General features: G+C 42.8%; 1 protein-coding gene across 1 annotated transcript in view; it reads left to right on the top strand.

Annotated features, from left to right (window-relative positions):
* The window catches only part of LOC121549494 (bone morphogenetic protein 7-like), a 61,181-nt gene extending 39,099 nt beyond the window's left edge, over window positions 1-22,082 (top strand). Inside the window, exons 3-7 of the mRNA XM_041861284.2 lie at window positions 1,686-1,834; window positions 2,202-2,396; window positions 15,787-15,863; window positions 21,249-21,359; window positions 21,494-22,082. Coding sequence (XP_041717218.1) covers window positions 1,686-1,834; window positions 2,202-2,396; window positions 15,787-15,863; window positions 21,249-21,359; window positions 21,494-21,643 — 682 coding nt within the window. The 3' untranslated portion in view covers window positions 21,644-22,082. The remainder of the gene's footprint in view (window positions 1-1,685; window positions 1,835-2,201; window positions 2,397-15,786; window positions 15,864-21,248; window positions 21,360-21,493) is intronic.
* Window positions 22,083-24,140: the final 2,058 nt, after the last annotated feature.

Here is a 24,140-nt window from a genome sequence, read left to right as displayed (position 1 = left end):
ATACATTTGCGAGAGTAAAGTCTCTGGTAGTTGTTCTTGAAGTCATGTAAAACTTGCCTCTGAAATCCAAAGTCAGCAGGGAGTCCACAAACTCTGGGATTCTCCAGTCCTCCTCCTGTTTACAGTTTACCGGCTTCTGTTATGACCCTCAGCAATAACAATAGGCTGCAGAATTCGCTGTTGCATTTTATACTGCAGTATTCACTTGATTGAGGTGGTTTCTTTGGCACTGTGTTCATTTCCTTACTAAATTACATGACTATATAGTTCCATACCTTATCTCAAAAACACCCAATCTTTCAGTACCCAATTAACATGGTGTTCTTGAGAACTGTGAGGCGATTATTTTGTTTCCAAGTCTTGTCACCAGTCTCAAGCTAAATGTACGTTCAAACAGGACAAGCCATCTAAACAACAGCCAGATATGGTGCATTTTTAACTACATTCATTTGACAGGGCCAGTAAAGGAGATTTATTGGAACAAAAAACACAAAACGTTGACATATGACCTTATTATTCCAGTTCATTTAAGCAGTCAATAAGAGGCTTTACAGTAGGGCTTTAGTGCCACACCCCCCACGGCTCTCGGATGGACCCCCTGCCGGTCCACGGGTGTTAAAATGTCTGCCTCGATCAGAATGACTCAGCACCGGCCCACCAAACCCAAGCTGCGCCCAATGTGTGAACTACCTGAGGGGGGCACTGGGAACGGCCTGAGGGGGGCACTGGGAACGGCCTCATATGGAAGCCCTCAGAAACACTCTCATTAACAAGCAATAATGAGGGGCTGCCGATGCATGACCGCAGGGGCATTCCCGGAACACCTGGGTGATTGTGGGGCTTTGATCTGCGGCCCGGGGAGGGGCCAGCGGACTCATGCTGTGTCATTACAGTAATGGGGACGAGACAAACCTCTCTCTCTCTCTCACTCAGGTTGTGGTTGTCTTTTTCACCTGAGACCTAGCTACAGTTATAGGGAGGGGAGGGGAGGGGAGGGAGGGAGGGAGGGGAGGGGAAGGGTGGTGGGGGGAGGGGAAGGGTGGTGGGGAGGGAGGGAAGGGAGGGGAGGGGTGGTGGGGGGGGAGGGAGGTGGGGAGGGGTGGTGGGGGGAAGGGGGAGGGGAGGGGTGGGGGGGAGGGGAAGGGTGGTAGGGTTATGTTACGAACCCAGCAGCGTTGCAGTTCTTTACACAAACTGGTGCGCTTGGCACCTACTACCATACCCCACTCAAAGGCACTTTAATCTTTTGTCTTGCCCATTCACCCTCTGAATGGCACACATACACAATCAATGTCTCAAGGCTGAACAATCTTTATTTAACCTGTCTCCTCCCCTTAATCTACACTGATTGAAGTGGATTTAACAAGTGACATCAATAAGGGATCAAAGCTTTCACCTGGATTCACCTGGTCAGTCTATGTCATGGAAAGAGCAGGTGTTCTTAATGTTTTGTATACTCAGTGTAGATTCATACAGTATAGGGATAGACGGGGATCATCTTCATAGTGTAAAGTGCCAAAATCCCTGAATGTAGGCTGTAAGAAAACATGAACGTCGTACTGACATATACTACAGTATCTGTTATGGTAGAGTACCAGCAATTAATGTACACTTTGTATACTTCTGTAAAGATGGGAAAGCTGTTGGCCCTCAGTCATGGCTGCTTGTTGTGACTGTGCCCCAAGGGAGGCGGACCTGTTCTTGCTGGAGTCTCGCAGGCTGTGGGCAGCCGAGGAGGGCTGGCTGGAGTTTGACATCCTGGCCACCAGTAACCTGTGGGTGATGAGTCCTCACCACAACCTGGGCCTCCAGATCAGAGTGGAGACCAGCAGCGGTGAGCACCATGCTAACGGCTAACATTAGAAATATGTTGCTAACGGCTAACTTTGGAAACATGCTAATAGCTAGCGTTAGAAACATGCTAAATAACTTTAGAATTTTCATCTTGAAATGAAAACAATAGTGGATACTGAACAGTGGGGCTTTTTTAGGCTTGTCACAATGCTGAAATGGAAAGGTTGATATGTTTGCAAGTCAACTATTTGACACTTAATGGACACTAAACATCCATCAAAGGACAAATGTTTCACAAGAATATATCAGTAGGGTGTATGATACTCTCCCTTCTAGGCTATGTTTAGTAAACTGTAGCACATTCAGTATGTCCAAGTGATTGACGGCTCCTCTCTTCTGTGGAACAGGGCGGAGCATCAGCTCCAAGGAGGCGGGGCTAGTGGGGCGTGACGGAGGGCTGGAGAAGCAACCCTTCATGGTGGCCTTCTTTAAAGTCAGCGAGGTGCACATCCGCACCGCCCGCTCCACCAACAAGCGCAACAAGAACCGCAACCGCCCTACGCAGCCCCAGGAAGGAGGCTCCAGAGGCCCCAGTCCAGCAGGTGTGTCCATAGTCTGACCAACACCCAGTTAAATCCTTTTATGATGAATATGTAACCAGGCCAGTTCATCACAGCTCTGTAGTGTGAAAAGGGTATACCAGTGTGTGAAGGTATTTTATTTATTTTACCTTTTTGCTCAATTCAGTATTGGAAAGTTTTGGGATGTGTTCATGTTTATTACCGTAAGAACATCAATCAAACCCAACCGCACCGTACAACTACACCACAACATCACACCTCACAACATCACACCTCACATCATCACACAGAGCACAATACAATATCCAAACACCTGCAAGCCGAGCAGGAAAGCTCTCGCAGCACCGGGTTTCAGTGTAATATGGTGAGGTGTGCTGCCATTGATGGGGATGTCGGTGGCAGCTCTCCAAATGAGAAAAAAAGACAGAGAGAGTGAAACTATCCCTAGATGCATGACCTCATCATTCGAGAGTGCACTTTACAGTACCTCCCCTCCTCCTTACTTAGCGGCTGATGTTATGAAAAGGTCAAATTAAATTAGGCTCTAATCCAGCTACCCATTCTGCCTTCACCCCTGGCCGTTTCATAACGTTAGCATAATGTTAGCCTTTGCTGAACATAAAGCTGGACCTGTGAGGGAGGATCCCAGTGCTTTCACAGCAGGAAGAGCTGCGGTTTCAGAGGGCTTTGTGGCTAATATCTGCCTGATCCTAGCGTTAATTTGACAGATGAAGCCCAGGCTAACATTAAGCCTTCATGGCCAGGGCCACGGGGTCAGCTACTCAGCTTCTTAACCATCAGCGTTACAATAGCAGCACAAGTGATTTCCCTCACCTCCTCGGTTTCACGTCATCTGTTTTGATGGCGATACCATCTAAAGGCTAGAGGTGTTGTTGGATGATGTCAGTCAGGAGCTCTACATTTTCTTCCTTTCCCCCAACACAACATACTATGTGGTGGGGGAAGTTCAGTTAGTTCAGCTTTATTTAAGCAGGATATTCCTCTCAGCAACAATCACTGTTTCCCTGGGAACCTGAAGTTATGAGTTTGTGGTTCCATCTCTGTACGTATGTATGTACATACAGAGTACAGTTCATCACACAAGTCATCCATTCCTATTGTAGCCTGTAAGGAATATGTTCAGAGTTCTAGTACATTATAACCGTGCTCTTCTCAGTAGTGCAGTGTCCAATAGATAAAAACCTTCAGAGCAGAACAGAGCAGAATAGAACAGAATAAAACAGAATAGAACAGAGCAGAATAGAACAGAACAGAACAGAACAGAGAAGAATAGAACAGAACAAAACAGAGCAGAATAGAACAGAACAGAACAGAACAGAGCAGAATAGAACAGAACAGAGCAGAATAGAACAGAGCAGAATAGAACAGAACAGAACAGAGCAGAATAGAACAGAACAGAACAGAACAGAGCAGAATAGAATAGAACAGAGCAGAATAAAACAGAACAGAACAGAGCAGAATAAAACAGAATAAAACAGAATAGAACAGAACAGAGCATAATAAAACAGAATAGAACAGAACAGAGCAGAATAGAACAGAATAGAACAGAGCAGAATAGAACAGAACAGAGCAGAATAGAACAGAATAAACAGAATAGAACAGAGCAGAATAGAACAGAACAGAGCAGAATAGAACAGAATAGAATAGAACAGAATAGAACAGAGCAGAATGGAACAGAGCAGAATAGAATAGAACAGAATAGAACAGAACAGAGCAGAATAAAACAGAATAGAACAGAACAGAGCAGAATAGAGCAGAATAGAACAGAATAAAACAGAACAGAATAGATTAGAACAGAACAGAATAGAACAGAATAGATTAGAGCAGAACAGAACAGATTAGAACAGAACAGATTAGAACAGAACATAATAGAACAGAACAGAATAGAACAGAACACTACAGAACAGATTAGAACAGAATAGAATAGAACAGAATAGAACAGAATAAAACAGAACAGAACAGAGCAGAACAGAACAGAACAGAGCAGAACAGAACAGAACAGAATAGATTAGAACAGAACAGAATAGATTAGAACAGAACAGAATAGAGCATAATAGAACAGATTAGAACAGAACAGAATAGAACAGAACAGAATAGAACAGAACAGAACAGAACATAATAGAACAGAATAGAATAGAACAGAACAGAATAGAACAGAATAGATTAGAACAGAACAGAATAGAACAAAACAGAATAGAACAGAACACTACAGAACAGATAAGAACAGAATAGAACAGAACAGAATAGAACAGAACAGAACAGAATAGAACAGAATAGAATAGAACAGAATAGAGCAGAACAGATTAGAACAGATTAGAACAGAACAGAATAGAACATAATAGAACAGAACAGAACAGAATAGAACAGGACAGAATAGAACAGAATAGAACAGAACAGAATAGAACAGATTAGAACAGAACATAATAGAACAGAACAGAATAGAACAGAACAGAATAGAACAGAACAGAATAGAACAGAACATAATAGAACAGAACAGAACAGAATAGAACAGAATAGAATAGAACAGATTAGAACAGAACAGAATAGAATAGAACAGAATAGAGCAGAACAGAATAGAGCAGAACAGAATAGAGCAGAACAGAACAGAACAGAATAGAACTTAATAGAACAGAACAGTAGAGCAGAACAGAATAGAACAGAACACAATAGAACAGAATAGAATAGAACAGAACAGAATAGATTAGAACAGAACAGAATAGAGCAGAATAGAACAGAACAGAACAGAATAGAACAGAACAGATTAGAACAGAATAGATTAGAGCAGAACAGAACAGATTAGAACAGAACATAATAGAACAGAACAGAATAGAACAGAATAGAATAGAACAGATTAGAACAGAACAGAATAGAACAGAATAGAATAGAACAGAACAGAACAGAATAGAACAGAACTTAATAGAACAGAATAGAACAGAACAGAATAGAGCAGATCAGAATAGAGCAGAATAGAACAGAATAGAACAGAATAGAACAGAATAGAACAGAACAGAATAGAGCAGAACAGAACAGAACATAATAGAACAGAATAGAATAGAACAGAACAGAATAGAACAGAATAGATTAGAACAGAACAGAATAGAACAGAACAGAATAGAACAGAACACTACAGAACAGATAAGAACAGAATAGAACAGAACAGAATAGAACAGAACAGAACAGAATAGAACAGAATAGAATAGAACAGAATAGAGCAGAACAGAATAGAACAGAATAGAACAGAACAGAATAGAACATAATAGAACAGAACAGAATAGAATAGAACATATTAGAACAGAACATAATAGAACAGAACAGAACAGAATAGAACAGAATAGAATAGAACAGATTAGAACAGAACAGAATAGAATAGAACAGAATAGAGCAGAACAGAATAGAGCAGAACAGAATAGAGCAGAACAGAACAGAACAGAATAGAACTTAATAGAACAGAACAGTAGAGCAGAACAGAATAGAACAGAACAGAGCATAATAAAACAGAATAGAACAGAACAGAGCAGAATAGAACAGAATAAAACAGAATAGAACAGAGCATAATAGAATAGAACAGAACAGAGCAGAATAGAACAGAATAAAACAGAATAGAACAGAGCAGAATAGAACAGAATAGAACAGAATAGAATAGAACAGAATAGAACAGAGCAGAATAGAACAGAGCAGAATAGAATAGAACAGAATAGAATAGAATAGAACAGAGCAGAATAAAACAGAATGGAACAGAACAGAGCAGAATAGAGCAGAATAGAACAGAATAAAACAGAATAGAATAGAACAGAATAGATTAGAACAGAACAGAATAGAACAGAATAGATTAGAGCAGAACAGAATAGATTAGAACAGAACAGAACAGATTAGAACAGAACAGATTAGAACAGAACATAATAGAACAGAACAGAATAGAATAGAACACTACAGAACAGATTAGAACAGAATAGAATAGAACAGAATAGAACAGAATAGAACAGAATAAAACAGAACAGAACAGAGCAGAACAGAACAGAACAGAGCAGAACAGAACAGAACAGAATAGATTAGAACAGAACAGAATAGATTAGAACAGAACAGAATAGAGCAGAATAGAACAGATTAGAACAGAACAGAACAGAACAGAATAGAACAGAATAGAACAGAACATAATAGAATAGAATAGAACAGAACAGAACAGAATAGAACAGAATAGATTAGAACAGAACAGAATAGAACAGAACAGAATAGAACAGAACACTACAGAACAGATAAGAACAGAATAGAACAGAACAGAATAGAACAGAACAGAACAGAATAGAACAGAATAGAATAGAACAGAATAGAGCAGAACAGAATAGAACAGAATAGAACAGAACAGAATAGAACATAATAGAACAGAACAGAGCAGAATAGAACAGAACAGAACAGAACAGAATAGAACAGAACAGAATAGAACAGAACAGATTAGAACAGAACATAATAGAACAGAACAGAATAGAACAGAACAGAATAGAATAGAACAGATTAGAACAGAACATAATAGAACAGAACAGAACAGAATAGAACAGAATAGAATAGAACAGATTAGAACAGAACAGAATAGAATAGAACAGAATAGAGCAGAACAGAATAGAGCAGAACAGAATAGAGCAGAACAGAACAGAACAGAATAGAACTTAATAGAACAGAACAGTAGAGCAGAACAGAATAGAACAGAACACAATCGAACAGAATAGAATAGAACAGAACAGAATAGATTAGAACAGAACAGAATAGAGCAGAATAGAACAGAACAGAACAGAATAGAACAGAACAGATTAGAACAGAATAGATTAGAGCAGAACAGAACAGATTAGAACAGAACATAATAGAACAGAACAGAATAGAACAGAATAGAATAGAACAGATTAGAACAGAACAGAATAGAACAGAATAGAATAGAACAGAACAGAACAGAATAGAACAGAACTTAATAGAACAGAATAGAACAGAACAGAATAGAGCAGATCAGAATAGAGCAGAATAGAACAGAATAGAACAGAATAGAACAGAATAGATTAGAACAGAACAGAATAGAACAGAACAGAATAGAACAGAACAGAATAGAACAGAATAGAGCAGAACAGAATAGAGCAGAACAGAACAGAATAGAACAGAACAGAATAGAGCAGAATAGAACAGAACAGATTAGAACAGAACAGAACAGATTAGAGCAGAACAGAACAGAATAGAATAGATTAGAACAGAACAGATTAGAACAGAACAGAATAGAACAGAACAGAATAGAACAGAATAGATTAGAGCAGAACAGAACAGATTAGAACAGAACAGAACAGATTAGAATAGAACAGAACAGATTAGAACAGAATAGAATAGAACAGAATAGAACATAACTGAATAGAACAGAATAGAGCAGAACAGAACAGAGCAGAATAGAACAGAATAAAATAGAACAGAACAGAATAGAATAAACAGAATAGAACAGAACAGAACAGAATAGATTAGAACAGAACAGAATAGAACATAATAGATTAGAACAGAACAGAACAGAACAGAACAGATTAGAACAGAACAGAACAGAATAGAGCAGAATAGAACAGATTAGAACAGAATAGAACAGATTAGAACAGAACATAATAGAACAGAACAGAATAGAACAGAACAGAATAGAGCAGAACAGAATAGAACAGAATAGAACAGAATAGAACAGAACAGAATAGAACAGAACAGAATAAAACAGAACAGAATAAAACAGAACAGAATAAAACAGAACAGAATAGAACAGAACAGAATAAAACAGAATAGAACAGAACAGAACAGAACAGAATAGAACAGAACAGAACAGAATAGAATAGAATAGAACAGAACAGAACAGAATAGAGCAGAACAGAACAGAATAGAGCAGATTAGAACAGAATAGAACAGAATAGAACAGAACAGAATAGAATAGAACAGAACAGAACAGAACAGAACAGAATAGAGCAGAATTGAACAGAATAGAACAGAATAGAACAGAACAGAACAGAATAGAGCAGAATAGAACAGAATAGAGCAGAACAGAACAGAACAGAATAGAACAGAACAGAACAGAATAGAACAGAACAGAACAGAATAGAGCAGATTAGAACAGAATAGAACAGAACAGAATAGAGCAGAATAGAACAGAATAGAACAGAACAGAACAGAATAGAGCAGAATTGAACAGAATAGAACAGAACAGAACAGAATAGAGCAGAATAGAACAGAACAGAATAGAGCAGAATAGAACAGAATAGAACAGAACAGAACAGAATAGAACAGAATAGAACAGAACAGAACAGAATAGAGCAGAATAGAACAGAATAGAACAGAACAGAACAGAATAGAGCAGAATAGAACAGAACAGAACAGAACAGAATAGAACAGAATAGAACAGAACAGAACAGAATAGAACAGAATAGATTAGAGCAGAACAGAACAGAATAGAGCAGAACAGAATAGAGCAGAACAGAATAGAACAGAATAGAGCAGAACATAATAGAACAGAACAGAATAGAGCAGAACAGAACAGAATAGAACAGAACAGAACAGAATAGAATAGAGCAGAACAGAACAGAACAGAACAGAATAGAATAGAATAGAATAAAATAGAACAGAACAGAATAGAGCAGAATAGAACAGAACAGAATAGAACAGAACAGAACATAATAGAACAGAACCGAATAGAATAAACAGAATAGAACAGAACAGAACAGAATAGATTAGAACAGAACAGAATAGAACATAATAGATTAGAACAGAATAGATTAGAACAGAACAGAATAGAACATAATAGATTAGAACAGAACAGAATAGAACAGAATAGAACAGAACAGATTAGAAGAGAACAGAACAGAATAGAGCAGAATAGAACAGATTAGAACAGAACATAATAGAACAGAACAGAATAGAACAGAACACTATAGAACAGAACAGAACAGAATATAACAGAATAGAATAGAACAGAATAGAATAGAACAGAACAGAATAGAACAGAACTTAATAGAACAGAATAGAACAGAACAGAATAGAGCAGAACAGAATAGAACAGAACAGAATAGAACAGAATAAAACAGAACAGAACAGAACAGAACAGAATAGAATAGAATAGAATAGAATAGAACAGAATAGAATAGAATAGAATAGAGCAGAACAGAGCAGAGCAGAGCAGAACAGAGCAGAGCAGAGCAGAGCAGAGCAGAATAGAACAGAGCAGAGCAGAGCAGAATAGAATAGAATAGAATAGAATAGAATAGAATAGAATAGAATAGAACAGAGCAGAGCAGAATAGAATAGAGCAGAACAGAATAGAATAGAATAGAACAGAACAGAACAGAACTGCCTCCCAGGCCCATACTAGTCTACTGGTGCTCCAGTTTATGAGGACAATCTGTTGAACCAACCTGTGCTAAAGGATTGGACTTTATGTAACCCAAAACACCAACCCTCTCGGCCACACCACTTGGGATGTCTGGAGTGTAAATATTTAGATCCTGCGCAGGAAGTTGCGAGGCCCTTGCGACAGCAACCACGTCCATCGCCGTGGTTACGATGAGGCGGACTTATGAGGCATATGGTTCCAATACCACATCACTCACTCACTTCACAGGCTCTGAGGAAGACAGGAAGGATGGATGGATGAAGGGAGCATCCTTCTTCTGTGCTGCTCTGAGGGAGAAACAAAGAGGGACAGTGCTTCATTGTTTAGCATCTCTTGGGACCACCATCGTCCCCACCTCACAGTTTACAATTCACATCAACAAATCAATGTAGCATAGCCACCAGAATAATAGTATGCTTAAGAACACAACACACCCACAGACAAGTCAGGGGCTTGGCTCCAACATCCACACTAGCATACTACTTAAGCATGGAAATTGGAACATAACCATGGTCTCATGATATACAGGTAACTGCCAAAATAAAGGAAACACTTTAGTAAATGAGGGATACGTTTACTCTTAGCGTCATGTATAAAACGCCCAGTTGCCCATTATTTTGGCTACCACGGCTAGAAGAGATCTCAAAGGAGCATAGGGTGTTTAAAGTGTGTGCGTGCGTGTGTGTCTCAGTCACCAGATCTGCGGCGCCTTAGACAGCGTTTTCCACCACTGTCAACAAAACACCAAATGATGGAATTTCTCGTGGAAGAATGGAGTCGCATCCCTCCAATAGAGTTCCAGACACTTGTAGAATCTACGCCAAGGTGCATTGAAGCTGTTCTGGCTCGTGGTGGCCCAACGCCCTATTAAGAAACTTTATGTTGGTGTTTCCTTTACTTTGGCAGTTAACTGCGTCCTCTTGGCGTTAGTTGCCCTACAATAACACAAGCAGAACCTGCTGTACATACTGCGTTCCTTTGAGAGGGGAAAAGTTTGTACTGCACTGGAAATGAGAGAAGAAGAAGAACAACAACAGGGTTTGAGGAAGCCGGGCTTGGACCTTTAACGGCCATCCAGGAGGAGAATCACTGCAGGCTAGCCGCTCCTGGCCTCAGACCTGTCATTACCCAGGCCAGTCATTAGCCACTCGCTAAAAGACTGACCAAGTTAACAGTATTGCTTAAAGAATTCTAATAACGTGGCGCTATCCAGCTGTGTGTTTTCATCTCAGGGTCTCCTCCTCCAGTCTCTCCTTTGTTGACTGTTGGTGTAATTAGACATCAGCGAGCTCCGCAGAGGGTTTAATAACCTCCCTGATGAAAGACAGGAAGAAAGATAAACTTCAGTGGAAGAGGGAGGGAGGGGGAGAGAGAGGGAGGTTCGCCCACTGATGACACAGACAGACAACAGTGAAATTCTCTTTTAAGTCTTCATGGGAGTTTGGAGAGGCTGGCCCATTCTCTCTCTCTCTCTCTCTCTTTGGGAAGACCCTGTTCTTTTGGGAATGCCGCGGCCTATTAGCCCAGTGCTCCATCACCGCCTCTCCACAGGAACAGCGGCTTGTGTAATTGCTACTGTAAAAAGTAGCCGTTTTTTTTTCCTTGAGAAAGTTTTGGGAATAAACCGTGGAGCTATTGTATGCGGTTGCAGAGATTGAGGCTTTTGGTGGAAGGAACCCATTTAATGTTGCACATATGCTTTACTTCCTCCCGGCAACAGTTTAGTGATATTTTTATAATTGGCTCCATTGACTTCTATATTTTTGGAATAACAAGGGATAAATGTTATTTATGGACTTTTCCTTTGTCAACTGTTAACCCAACCTCCGCGCCCCCCGTGGAAATTGAATTAGCATAATAAAACAATCACCATCAAAATCGGTCTGTTTAAGCTAGAGAGATCTGGTTGCACGGGCTGCGTCTCAATCCACCGCATCCACCAATGGCGGCCTTACGCATCCGCGGTGGAAGGTGGCTGAGCTACAGCGGCGTCTGTCAGGACCAGGAGACGTCCCGAAAAATCCGTCTTCTCACAAAAGCATCTGTAGCGTCTGAAGTGGACTCGTCGGTACCGCCGATCTGCAAACCTCCAAACAGTTTGGGCTACACACTAATATGACCCCTCTGTGGAAAGGTGACACTCTCTCACGAACATGTCGGTTGTTTTGCTGAAGGTCCCCAGGTACCAGTTTTTTTAAAATGAATGGAAGTATACATGGAGACTGTTTAGTGCCAAAAATAAGGGGTCAAATATGGGTAAAAAAAACATAAATAATACTTTTCTGATCTTTCTTATATCTCTCAGATATAGGACAGACACTTTAAAGCAAACATCCTTTTAGTCAATGCGTTTCTATGGGCTAGTAGCAGTAAGGCCAAATTCAATGTTTCATCAAATCATTTGTTTATACTATTTTTTTTATACCTAAAGGGGTCCTAAAATTCCAAATAAAATAGCTAAATGAGCCTTGGTATGACTATCTTAAAACAATTCCATAAGGTAGTTTAGTAGAACCCCCCTAATCTGAAGGATCCCCTTTGTATCCATGCTCAGCAGTAGCTGTGTGACATAACATTTTACAGACAGGAAGGAGAGAGGTGGTTTATGGGTACCACAAATCTGGCCTTTACACTCAATGAAACTCCACAGTAAATATCAACTTTATTTATGTTCAACTGCCCCGACTGTAAATACTGATGGCTATAAAGACAGAGAGGAAGCAAGGTGTGTGTGTGTGAGTCTCTGTGTGTGTATTCAACCTCCAGACCTTTTCCACCTGGTCACCCCAGTCCTCTGGTCCCCTTAGCACTTTCAGACAGTGTCCTGCTACATGTCCGGCTTTACCAGGGTGCTTGTTAAAGGAGCTGCCCAGCGCAGGGAGGGAGTTTCAGTGGCACGATCCCAACCCTGTGATTTGGCTGGGAGCTGAATGTCTGGGCCCGTAAGGCCTGTGTATGTGGAGGCAGGCAGGCAGGCAGGCAGGCAGGCAGGCAGGCAGGCAGGCAGGCAGGCAGGCAGGCAGGCGGAGGAGTCTGTGTGAAGTCAGGTCACATCTCGCCATGTGAGAGGAACACCAGCCCAGGGGTTAAGTACCCTCTCGGGATCGGCTCCAGGGCCTCATTGAGAAGCAGATTTATCTCTGTAAATATTTAACTTGCAGAGGCACAGCCTCTGGTGGCGGAAAACCCAGACCGGCCCGGGGGCTGACAGGCCAGGCAGGCTGACCCAGAGAAAACATGGCCACAAACACATGGGCTAGGACCGCCCTGCTTCACGTTAGGACAGACACTGTAGCTACACTCCTCCTTTATCGCCCATATCTAAACATATCATCAGCAGACACCCTGAGAACACACACGCACACACACAGTCAGACAGGAAAGAGCGCTGTGGTCGGACCACGGGAAACACCTGAGTGGTCTCCGACAGTAACGGCCGGGATGACCTCTCGACCCTGCCCTCGTGACCAAATGCCACCTTTTCTGTTTTCCGTCTTGGCGTGAGTTAACCCCCCAGTCAGGTGACTGCTGCACTTATGGTGAAGCCTTTCCTGTTCCAATGAGAAGCGAGCGGAGGCTATTTTTACTGTCATGTTTCAGGGCAATTTTCTCTCTCTCTCTCTCTTTCTCTCTTTTCGCCTTAGGTTGTCACATGTCTGGGCTTGTTCTGTTTATGTTTCATTCAAAATAATGAGTAATTACATCATAATGTCATTACGGTTATGAATCCAAATTATGGCTCTCTAATAACGACGGGCTAAGTGGACGAGTTGAAAAACAAAACAAATGAAAGTGGTTATTTTGACGCCCCGGTAAGAGCCTGCACTGTGTAGAACGCCCGCTGGCATTGATCAATCAGAGAGTGGAGTCACTTGGTCATGGGATGGAACAGTAAGCGCAGTGAGTGAGTACAACTTACCACTCCACACCCAGTAAACTAAATAATCTGGTTTAATGACTAGGTCCTGGTCTTGACACACACACAAAGAGATGGTCCTCTCTGCCAGCCCCGATGCCAACCTGGGCCTGGCATGGCATACCCTGGCACGGTTCGCCCACTGATGGCTTTCCCCTGGGTGGGGAGCTCCGACAACAGGAAGTGATGCCACCCTGTGCTGATATCATGGTTCTCCTCTCTCTGTTTAGTGATGGGGGGGGGGGGCAACGCAAAAAAACTAAAAATCAGCAAGTGGAACATCGTCAGTGGAAAGTCTGAGTCACCCGTTTTGACTTCAGAATGCCGGCCGGTGCCAGCAATGACCTTCCCCTCTGAAACACCATACCTGTTGACACTCGCTGAGTCGCTAACTCTGTGACTCTGCGGCCGGGTGGGACGAAAGGGAAATGATTAAAACAAACTGCGGAGAGAGGACGACAGTTATAAACACGCTTGTCATCGGTGTCCGACCCAATACACCCAAACGCCCACCAATTACATTAGTGAGTGTGAGGCACTTAAAATCATCTACTACACACTCTAACACATAATGTTACTGTGAACTACAGCCATACACACTGTAACATATGTTACTGTGAACTACAGCCATACACACTGTAACATATGTTACTGTGAACTACAGCCATACACACTGTAACATATGTTACTGTGAACTACAGCCATACACAATCTAACACATGTTACTGTGAACTACAGCCTTACACACTGTAACACATGTTACTGTGAACCACAGCCATACACACTGTAACACATCATGTTACTGTGAACTACAGCCATACACAATCTAACATGTTACTGTGAACTACAGCCATACACAATCTAACATGTTACTGTGAACTACAGCCATACACACTGTAACACATGTTACTGTGAACTACAGCCATACACAATCTAACATGTTACTGTGAACTACAGCCATACACAATGTAACACATGTTACTGTGAACTACAGCCATACACTGTAACATATGTTACTGTGAACTACAGCCATACACACTATAACACATCATGTTACTGTGAACTACAGCCATACACAATCTAACACATGTTACTGTGAACTACAGCCATACACACTGTAACACATGTTACTGTGAACCACAGCCATACACACTGTAACACATCATGTTACTGTGAACTACAGCCATACACACTGTAACACATGTTACTGTGAACTACAGCCATACACAATCTAACACATGTTACTGTGAACTACAGCCATACACACTGTAACACATCATGTTACTGTGAACTACAGCCATACACACTGTAACACATGTTACTGTGAACTACAGCCATACACAATCTAACACATGTTACTGTGAACTACAGCCATACACAATCTAACATGTTACTGTGAACTACAGCCATACACACTGTAACACATGTTACTGTGAACTACAGCCATACACAATCTAACACATGTTACTGTGAACTACAGCCATACACAATCTAACATGTTACTGTGAACTACAGCCATACACACTGTAACACATGTTACTGTGAACTACAGCCATACACAATCGAACATGTTACTGTGAACTACAGCCATACACACTGTAACACATGTTACTGTGAACTACAGCCATACACAATCTAACATGTTACTGTGAACCACAGCCATACACACTGTAACACGTTACTGTGAACTACAGCCATACACAATCTAACATGTTACTGTGAACTACAGCCATACACAATCTAACATGTTACTGTGAACTACAGCCATACACACTGAAACACATCATGTTACTGTGAACTACAGCCATACACACTGTAACATATGTTACTGTGAACCACAGCCATACACACTGTAACACGTTACTGTGAACTACAGCCATACACAATCTAACATGTTACTGTGAACTACAGCCATACACAATCTAACATGTTACTGTGAACTACAGCCCTACACACTATAACACATGATGTTACTGTGAAATACAGCCGTACACATATCATTCACTACCTAATCCGATATATGAGAGTGAAGGCGGATATGATTCTGATTCAACCCTGATTTATCCTGCTACTTCCTTCTTCCCATTTAGAACACAACAGCAGTGACCAGAACACAGCCTGTAGGAGACATGAGCTCTACGTCAGCTTCCGGGAGCTGGGCTGGCAGGTAAAGGTCTAACTCTCCCCCAGTAATGCAGTGACACACTGGTGGACTACAGGGACTACAGTACCCATAATTCCATGTGCAACTATTCCATTTGATCAGAGTGAAAGAGAGTTAACAACCTGTAGTTTATCTCATTACCAATACAATACAGACACAAGGCCAGAATCTCAGGTCAAAGAGGGTCAATGAAGACTTTTGGTAGAAGACAGCAGATTAACAAACAGGCTTTTGTACTGCTTTAATAACCATTTAAAGAAGCATTATGGGCATTTGGTACGAGTTTAAGTGGCCTGTGAACTCAGTCAGGTTAATGGAGGGAAAACAGGCAGCCACGTAGTCACGCAAAACAATCAACCCCCTGTTAACACAGAACTGACATCTAGAGGGAAAGTGCCAACACACACACACACAGGCCCACACACACACGTACTCACTCACACACACGTACTCACTCACACACGTACTCAAACACACACGTACTCACTCACACACACACACTCACTCACACACACACACACACTCACACACTCATTCACTCACTCACACACACGTACTCACTCACTCACACACCCGTACTCACTCACTCACACACACGTACTCACTCAAACACACTTACTCACTCAAACACACGTACTCACTCAAACACACACACATAGACAGAAAGAGAGAGACCGTTAAAGAGGAAGAGATCGTAGCAACTACCTGCTCCATGAGTGATTCCACAGGTACTTGCACATTCCTGCACTGATCCGTCCTAGGAGACCCAGTTGAAACTGAACACTGAGGGAGAGAATCAGTGTGAAACAACACAGTGCTTTGGACCTCATGCCAGTATACATGCCTGACACTGCTGCCGGGGCCGACTGCAGAACTAGCACTGTTTTATTAAACTATTCAATAGTCATTCAAATACAGTGGGGGAAAAAAGTATTTAGTCAGCCACCAATTGTGCAAGTTCTCCCACTTAAAAAGATGAGAGAGGCCTGTAATTTTCATCATAGGTACACGTCAACTATGACAGACAAAATGAGGAAAAACAATCATGAAAATCACATTGTAGGATTTTTTATGAATTTATTTGCAAATTATGGTGGAAAATAAGTATTTGGTCAATAACAAAAGTTTCTCAATACTTTGTTATATACCCTTTGTTGGCAATGACACAGGTCAAACGTTTTCTGTAAGTCTTCACAAGGTTTTCACACACTGTTGCTGGTATTTTGGCCCATTCCTCCATGCAGATCTCCTCTAGAGCAGTGATGTTTTGGGGCTGTCGCTGGGCAACACGGACTTTAAACCCTCCAAAGATTTTCTATGGGGTTGAGATCTGGAGACTGGCTAGGCCACTCCAGGACCTTGAAATGCTTCTTACGAAGCCACTCCTTCGTTGCCCGGGCGGTGTGTTTGGGATCATTGTCATGCTGAAAGACCCAGCCACGGTTCATCTTCAATGCCCTTGCTGATAGAAGGAGGTTTTCACTCAAAATCTCACGATACATGGCCCCATTCATTCTTTCCTTTACACGGATCAGTCGTCCTGGTCCCTTTGCAGAAAAACAGCCCCAAAGCATGATGCTTCCACCCCCATGCTTCACAGTAGGTATTGTGTTCTTTGGATGCAACTCAGCATTCTTTGTCCTCCAAACACGACGAGTTGAGTTTTTACCAAAAAGTTCTATTTTGGTTTCATCTGACCATATGACATTCTCCCAATCCTCTTCTGGATCATCCAAATGCACTCTAGCAAACTTCAGACGGGCCTGGACATGTACTGGCTTAAGCAGGGGGACACGTCTGGCACTGCAGGATTTGAGTCCCTGGCCGCGTAGTGTGTTACTGATGGTAGGCTTTGTTACTTTGGTCCCAGCTCTCTGCAGGTCATTCACTAGGTCCCCCCGTGTGGTTCAGGGATTTTTGCTCACCGTTCTTGTGATCATTTTGACCCCACGGGGTGAGATCTTGCGTGGAGGCCCAGATCGAGGGAGATTATCAGTGGTCTTGTATGTCTTCCATTTCCTAATAATTGCTCCCACAGTTGATTTCTTCAAACCAAGCTGCTTACCTATTGCAGATTCAGTCTTCCCAGCCTAGTGCAGGTCTACAATTTTGTTTCTGGTGTCCTTTGACAGCTCTTTGGTCTTGACCATAGTGGAGTTTGGAGTGTGACTGTTTGAGGTTGTGGACAGGTGTCTTTTATACTGATAACAAGTTCAAACAGGTGCCATTAATACAGGTAACGAGTGGAGGACAGAGGAGCCTCTTAAATAAGAAGTTACAGGTCTGTGAGAGCCAGAAATCTTGCTTGTTTGTAGGTGACCAAATACTTATTTTCCACCATAATTTGCAAATAAATTCATTAAAAATCCTACAATGTGATTTTCTGGATTTTTTTTCTTCTCAATTTGTCTGTCATAGTTGACGTGTACCTATGATGAAAATGACAGGCCTCTCTCATCTTTTTAAGTGGGAGAACTTGCACAATTGGTGGCTGACTAAATACTATTTTTCCCCCACTGTACATATACACAGGAGGTTGGTGGCACCTTCATTGGGGAGGACGGGCTCGTGGTAATGGCTGGAGCCTCCACTGAGATATATACACAGTACCCTGCCTCAGTATCCCAGTCACAGAGCCTTCATATACACAGTACCCTACTGCCTCAGTATCCCAGTCACAGAGCCTTCATATACACAGTAACCTACTTCCTCAGTATCCCAGTCACAGAGCCTTCATATACACAGTACCCTACTGCCTCAGTATCCCAGTCACAGAGCCTTCATTTACACAGTAGCCTACTGCCTCAGTATCCCAGTCACAGAGCCTTCATATACACAGTACCCTACTGCCTCAGCATCCCAGTCACAGATTCATCATTTACACAGTACCCTACTGCCTCAGTATGCCAGTCACAGAGCCTTCATTTACACAGTACCCTACTGTCTCAGTATGCCAGTCACAGAGCCTTCATATACACAGTACCCTACTGCCTCAGTATCCCAGTAACAGAGCCTTCATATACACAGTACCCTACTGCCTCAGCATCCCAGTCACAGAGCCTTCATATACACAGTACCCTTCTGCCTCAGTATCCCAGTCACAGAGCCTTCATTTACACAGTACCCTACTGCCTCAGTATGCCAGTCACAGAGCCTTCATTTACACAGTACCCTACTGTCTCAGTATGCCAGTCACAGAGCCTTCATATACACAGTACCCTACTGCCTCAGTATCCCAGTAACAGAGCCTTCATATACACAGTACCCTACTGCCTCAGCATCCCAGTCACAGAGCCTTCATATACACAGTACCCTTCTGCCTCAGTATCCCAGTCACAGAGCCTTCATTTACACAGTACCCTACTGCCTCAGTATCCCAGTCACAGAGCCTTCATATACACAGTACCTTACTGCCTCAGTAGCCCAGTCACAGAGCCTTCATATACACAGTACCCTACTGCCTCAGTATCCCAGTCACAGAGCCTTCATATACACAGTACCTTACTGCCTCAGTAGCCCAGTCACAGAGCCTTCATATACACAGTACCCTACTGCCTCAGTAGCCCAGTCACAGGTTATTCATTTACACGGTACCCTACTGCCTCAGTAGCCCAGTCACAGAGCCTTCATATACACAGTACCCTACTGCATCAGTAGCCCAGTCACAGAGCCTTCATATACACAGGACCCTACTGCCTCAGTAGCCCAGTCACAGATTATTCATTTACACGGTACCCTACTGCCTCAGTATCCCAGTCACAGAGCCTTCATATACACAGTACCTTACTGACTCAGCATCCCAGTCACAGAGCCTTCATATACACAGTACCCTACTGCCTCAGCATCCCAGTCACAGAGCCTTCATATACACAGTACCCTACTGCCTCAGTATGCCAGTCACAGAGCCTTCATTTACACAGTACCCTACTGCCTCAGTATCCCAGTCACAGAGCCTTCATATACACAGTACCTTACTGACTCAGCATCCCAGTCACAGAGCCTTCATATACACAGTACCCTACTGCCTCAGTATGCCAGTCACAGAGCCTTCATTTACACAGTACCCTACTGCCTCAGTATCCCAGTCACAGAGCCTTCATTTACACAGTACCCTACTGCCTCAGCATCCCAGTCACAGGGCCTTCATATACACAGTACCTTACTGCCTCAGTATCTCAGTCACATAGCCTTCATATACACAGTACCCTACTGCCCCAGTATCAGTCACAGAGACTTCATATATACAGTACCCCACTGCCTCAGTAACCCAGTCACAGAGCCTTCATATACACAGTACCTTACTGCCTCAGTATCTCAGTCACATAGCCTTCATATACACAGTACCCTACTGCCTCAGTAGCCCAGTCACAGAGCCTTCATATACACAGTAACCTACTGCCTCAGTATCCCAGTCACAGTCTTCATATACACAGTACCCTACTGCCTCAGTAGCCCAGTCACAGAGTCTTCATATACACAGTACCCTACTGCCTCAGTATCCCAGTCACAGGTTATTCATTTACACGGTACCCTACTGCCTCAGTATCCCAGTCACAGAGCCTTCATATACACAGTACCCTACTGCCTCAGTAGCCCAGTCACAGAGCCTTCATATACACAGTACCCTACTGCCTCAGTATCCCAGTCACAGAGCCTTCATATACACAGTACCCTACTGCCTCAGTGTCACAGAGCCTTCATATACACAGTACCCTACTGCCTCAGTATCCCAGTCACAGAGCCTTCATATACACAGTACCCTACTGCCTCAGTAGCCCAGTCACAGAGCCTTCATATACACAGTACCCTACTGCCTCAGTATCCCAGTCACAGAGCCTTCATATACACAGTACCCTTCTGCCTCAGTATCCCAGTCACAGAGCCTTCATATACACAGTACCCTACTGCCTCAGTATCCCAGTCACAGAGCCTTCATATACACAGTACCCTACTGCCTCAGTATCCCAGTCACAGAGCCTTCATATACACAGTACCCTACTGCCTCAGTATCCCAGTCACAGAGCCTTCATATACATAGTACCCTACTGCCTCAGTGTCACAGAGCCTTCATATACACAGTACCCTACTGCCTCAGTATCCCAGTCACAGAGCCTTCATATACACAGTACCCTACTGCCTCAGTAGCCCAGTCACAGAGCCTTCATATACACAGTACCCTTCTGCCTCAGTATCCCAGTCACAGAGCCTTCATATACACAGTACCCTACTGCCTCAGTATCCCAGTCACAGAGCCTTCATATACACAGTACCCTACTGCCTCAGTATCCCAGTCACAGAGCCTTCAGAACACACTGTAGACCATTAGGATGACTGTTGTGTCCCGACTGGTTAGCCATATTGAATGTATCCCTCTTGTGATTGTATCAGGACTGGATCATTGCACCCGAGGGCTATGCCGCCTACTACTGTGGTGGAGAGTGTGCCTTCCCCCTCAACGCCCATATGAACGCTACCAACCATGCCATTGTGCAGACACTGGTGAGTTCTCCAAGAAGGCTTATAAACTGCTGAGCGCTAACAAAGCTCCAAAGGTGACATAATTGGCCCTTCAAAGGGAATAAGTGACCTTTGAAATCTTTTCGTCGACTTCTGACCTTGTCGTCGTCTCCCAGGTCCACCTCATGAACCCGGAGAATGTGCCCAAGCCCTGCTGCGCGCCCACCAGGCTGCACGCCATCTCTGTGCTCTACTTCGACGACAACTCCAACGTCATCCTGAAGAAGTACAAGAACATGGTGGTCAGGGCCTGTGGTTGCCACTGACGACCGCCAAACCGCCGCGTCATCATGGTCACCTGACCGCACGCGGGCTGCAGCAGAGACTGTTTGCACGCGACATCCTGGGTCTGCGTGTTTGTACTACCCACTCCTCTCCCATACTCAGGGTGAGGGAGGAATTGATAATGGCCCATTGTGCTGCTTTCCCCCCCCTCTCCAATCGAAGTGATTTTCAAGTTCTCCGACGGCTACTGGCTCATTACAGCAAAACAACTCGGAAGACGTCAGGGAATTTACTCAATGTTATCTCAGCGCGGGTAGCCAATCCCGTCAGATGTAGTCAAATGACACAGAAAACATTTAGAAATCCTTTCAGGACAGCAGGGGAAACAGCATTAGCCTAACTACAGATGTACAGTGCATTCGGAAAGTATTCAGACCCCTTGACTTTTTCCACATTTTTGTTACGTTACAGACTTACTCTAAAAAAATAAAAAATCCCACATTTACACACAATACCCCATAATGATGAAGCGAAAACAGGTTTTTAGAAATGTTAGCAAATTTATTACAAATAAAAACAGAAATAACTTTTGCTATGTGATTCGAAATTGAGCTCAGGTGCATCCTGTTTCCATTGATCATCCTTGAGATGTTTCTACAACTTCATTGGGAGTCCACCTGTGGTAAATTCAATTGATTGGACATGATTTGGAAAGGCACACACCTATCTATATAAGGTCCCACAGTTGACAGTGCATGTCAGAGCAAAAACCAAGCCATGAGGTCGAAGGAATTGTCCATAGAGCGCCGAGACAGGATTACGTCGAGGCACAGATCTGGGGAAGGGTACCAAAACATTTCTGCAGCATTGAAGGTCCCCAAGAACACAGTGGCCTCAATCATTCATAAATGGAAGAAGTTTGGAATCACCAAGACTCATCCTAGAGCTGGCTGCCTGGCCAACCTGAGCAATCAGGGGAGAAGGGCCTTGGTCAGGGAGGTGACCAAGAACCCGATGGTTACTCTGACAGAGCTCCAGAGTTCCTCTGTGGAGATGGGAGAACCTTCCAGAAGGACAACCATCTCTGCAGCACTCCACCAATCAGGCCTTTATAGTAGAGTGGCCAGATGGAAGCCACTTCTCAGTAAAAGGCACATGAAAGCCCGCTTGGAGTTTGCCAAAGGCACCTAAAGACTCTCAGACCATGAGAAACAAGATTATCTGGTCTGATGAAACCAAGATTGAACTCTTTGGCCTGAATGCCAAGCGTCACATCTGGTGAAATCCTTGATGAAAACCTGCTCCAGAGCGCTCAGGACCTCAGACTGAGGCGAAGGTTCACCTTCCAACAGGACAACAACCTTAAGCACATAGCCAAGACAAAGCAAGAGTGGCTTCGGGACAAGTCTCTGAATGTCCTTGAGAGGCCCAGCCAGAGCCACGACTTGAACCCAATCTAACATCTTTGGAGAGACCTGAAAATAGCTGTGCAGCGACGCTCCCCATCCAACCTGGCAGAGCTTGAGGATCTGCAGAAAATAATGGGAGACACTCCCCAAATACAGGTGTGCCAAGCTTGTAGCGTCATACCCAAGAAGACTCGAGGCTGTAATCGCTGCCAAAGGTGCTTCAACAAAGTACTGAGTAAATGTTGATATTTCCGTATATAAAAATAAATTATCAAAACATTTCCTAACCAGTTTTTGCTTTCTCATTATGGGGTATTGTGTGTAGATTGAGGAAAATATATTTTTAAAATCCATTTTAGAATAAGGCTATAATTTAACAAAATGTGGAAAAAGTCAAGGGATCTGAATTCTTTCCAAATGCACTGTATGTATAATATATATACAAAGCCTGATTTTTAACATCAACAGTCAGCTGATATTGTAACATTTATGCCACGATACATTAGTTAATGTAAAGAGATATTTCCTACTCCTCTTTATGTATTGTACTCGTAAGCTTTTCCGCCATATTCACCTGGCTTCCAAAAACATATGGGCCGAACGGAAACGACCACATACTATTTTCAGTTGTGAACTCCTCAAAATATCTTCATTGGGTCAATATTTGTCAGGCTCATGCCGAGTTTATTTCACCGAGCTGGTTCATCAGGTAGCAGGTTGTGGCTCAGCTGACATACTGCTCCAAATATGCCATTCACCTCATCCCTCGGGCATACCGCAAACTGCAATTTACATGTTATTCCACTCTCCAAGTTAACATATTATTCCCAAAAACCTGGAGAGAGTGTAAAAAACTATTTGTTGGTCAAAACCAGCTGATCAAATGTTTAGGACCAGATTTCTGAAATTAGCTTCGGTGTGGTTTATGACCATTTGTCATTGATGTTTTGTTCACTTGAAAGAAATAGGAACTGTCAATGCATTTACAGATCAACTGCATGTTACTGAACTTTGTTCAAGAGTACAAACCTTTTTCAAAACATGCCAAGAAATTGACATATGGACTTTAAAACAGAACATTTGACCATAGCTGAAAATTTGATACCATTGTGCCAACAACAAAACAAAC

This window comes from Coregonus clupeaformis, unplaced genomic scaffold (assembly GCF_020615455.1).
Source record: "Coregonus clupeaformis isolate EN_2021a unplaced genomic scaffold, ASM2061545v1 scaf0140, whole genome shotgun sequence".
NCBI classification, from domain to species: domain Eukaryota; kingdom Metazoa; phylum Chordata; class Actinopteri; order Salmoniformes; family Salmonidae; genus Coregonus; species Coregonus clupeaformis.
This window is presented reverse-complemented; position numbering and strand designations above follow the sequence as displayed.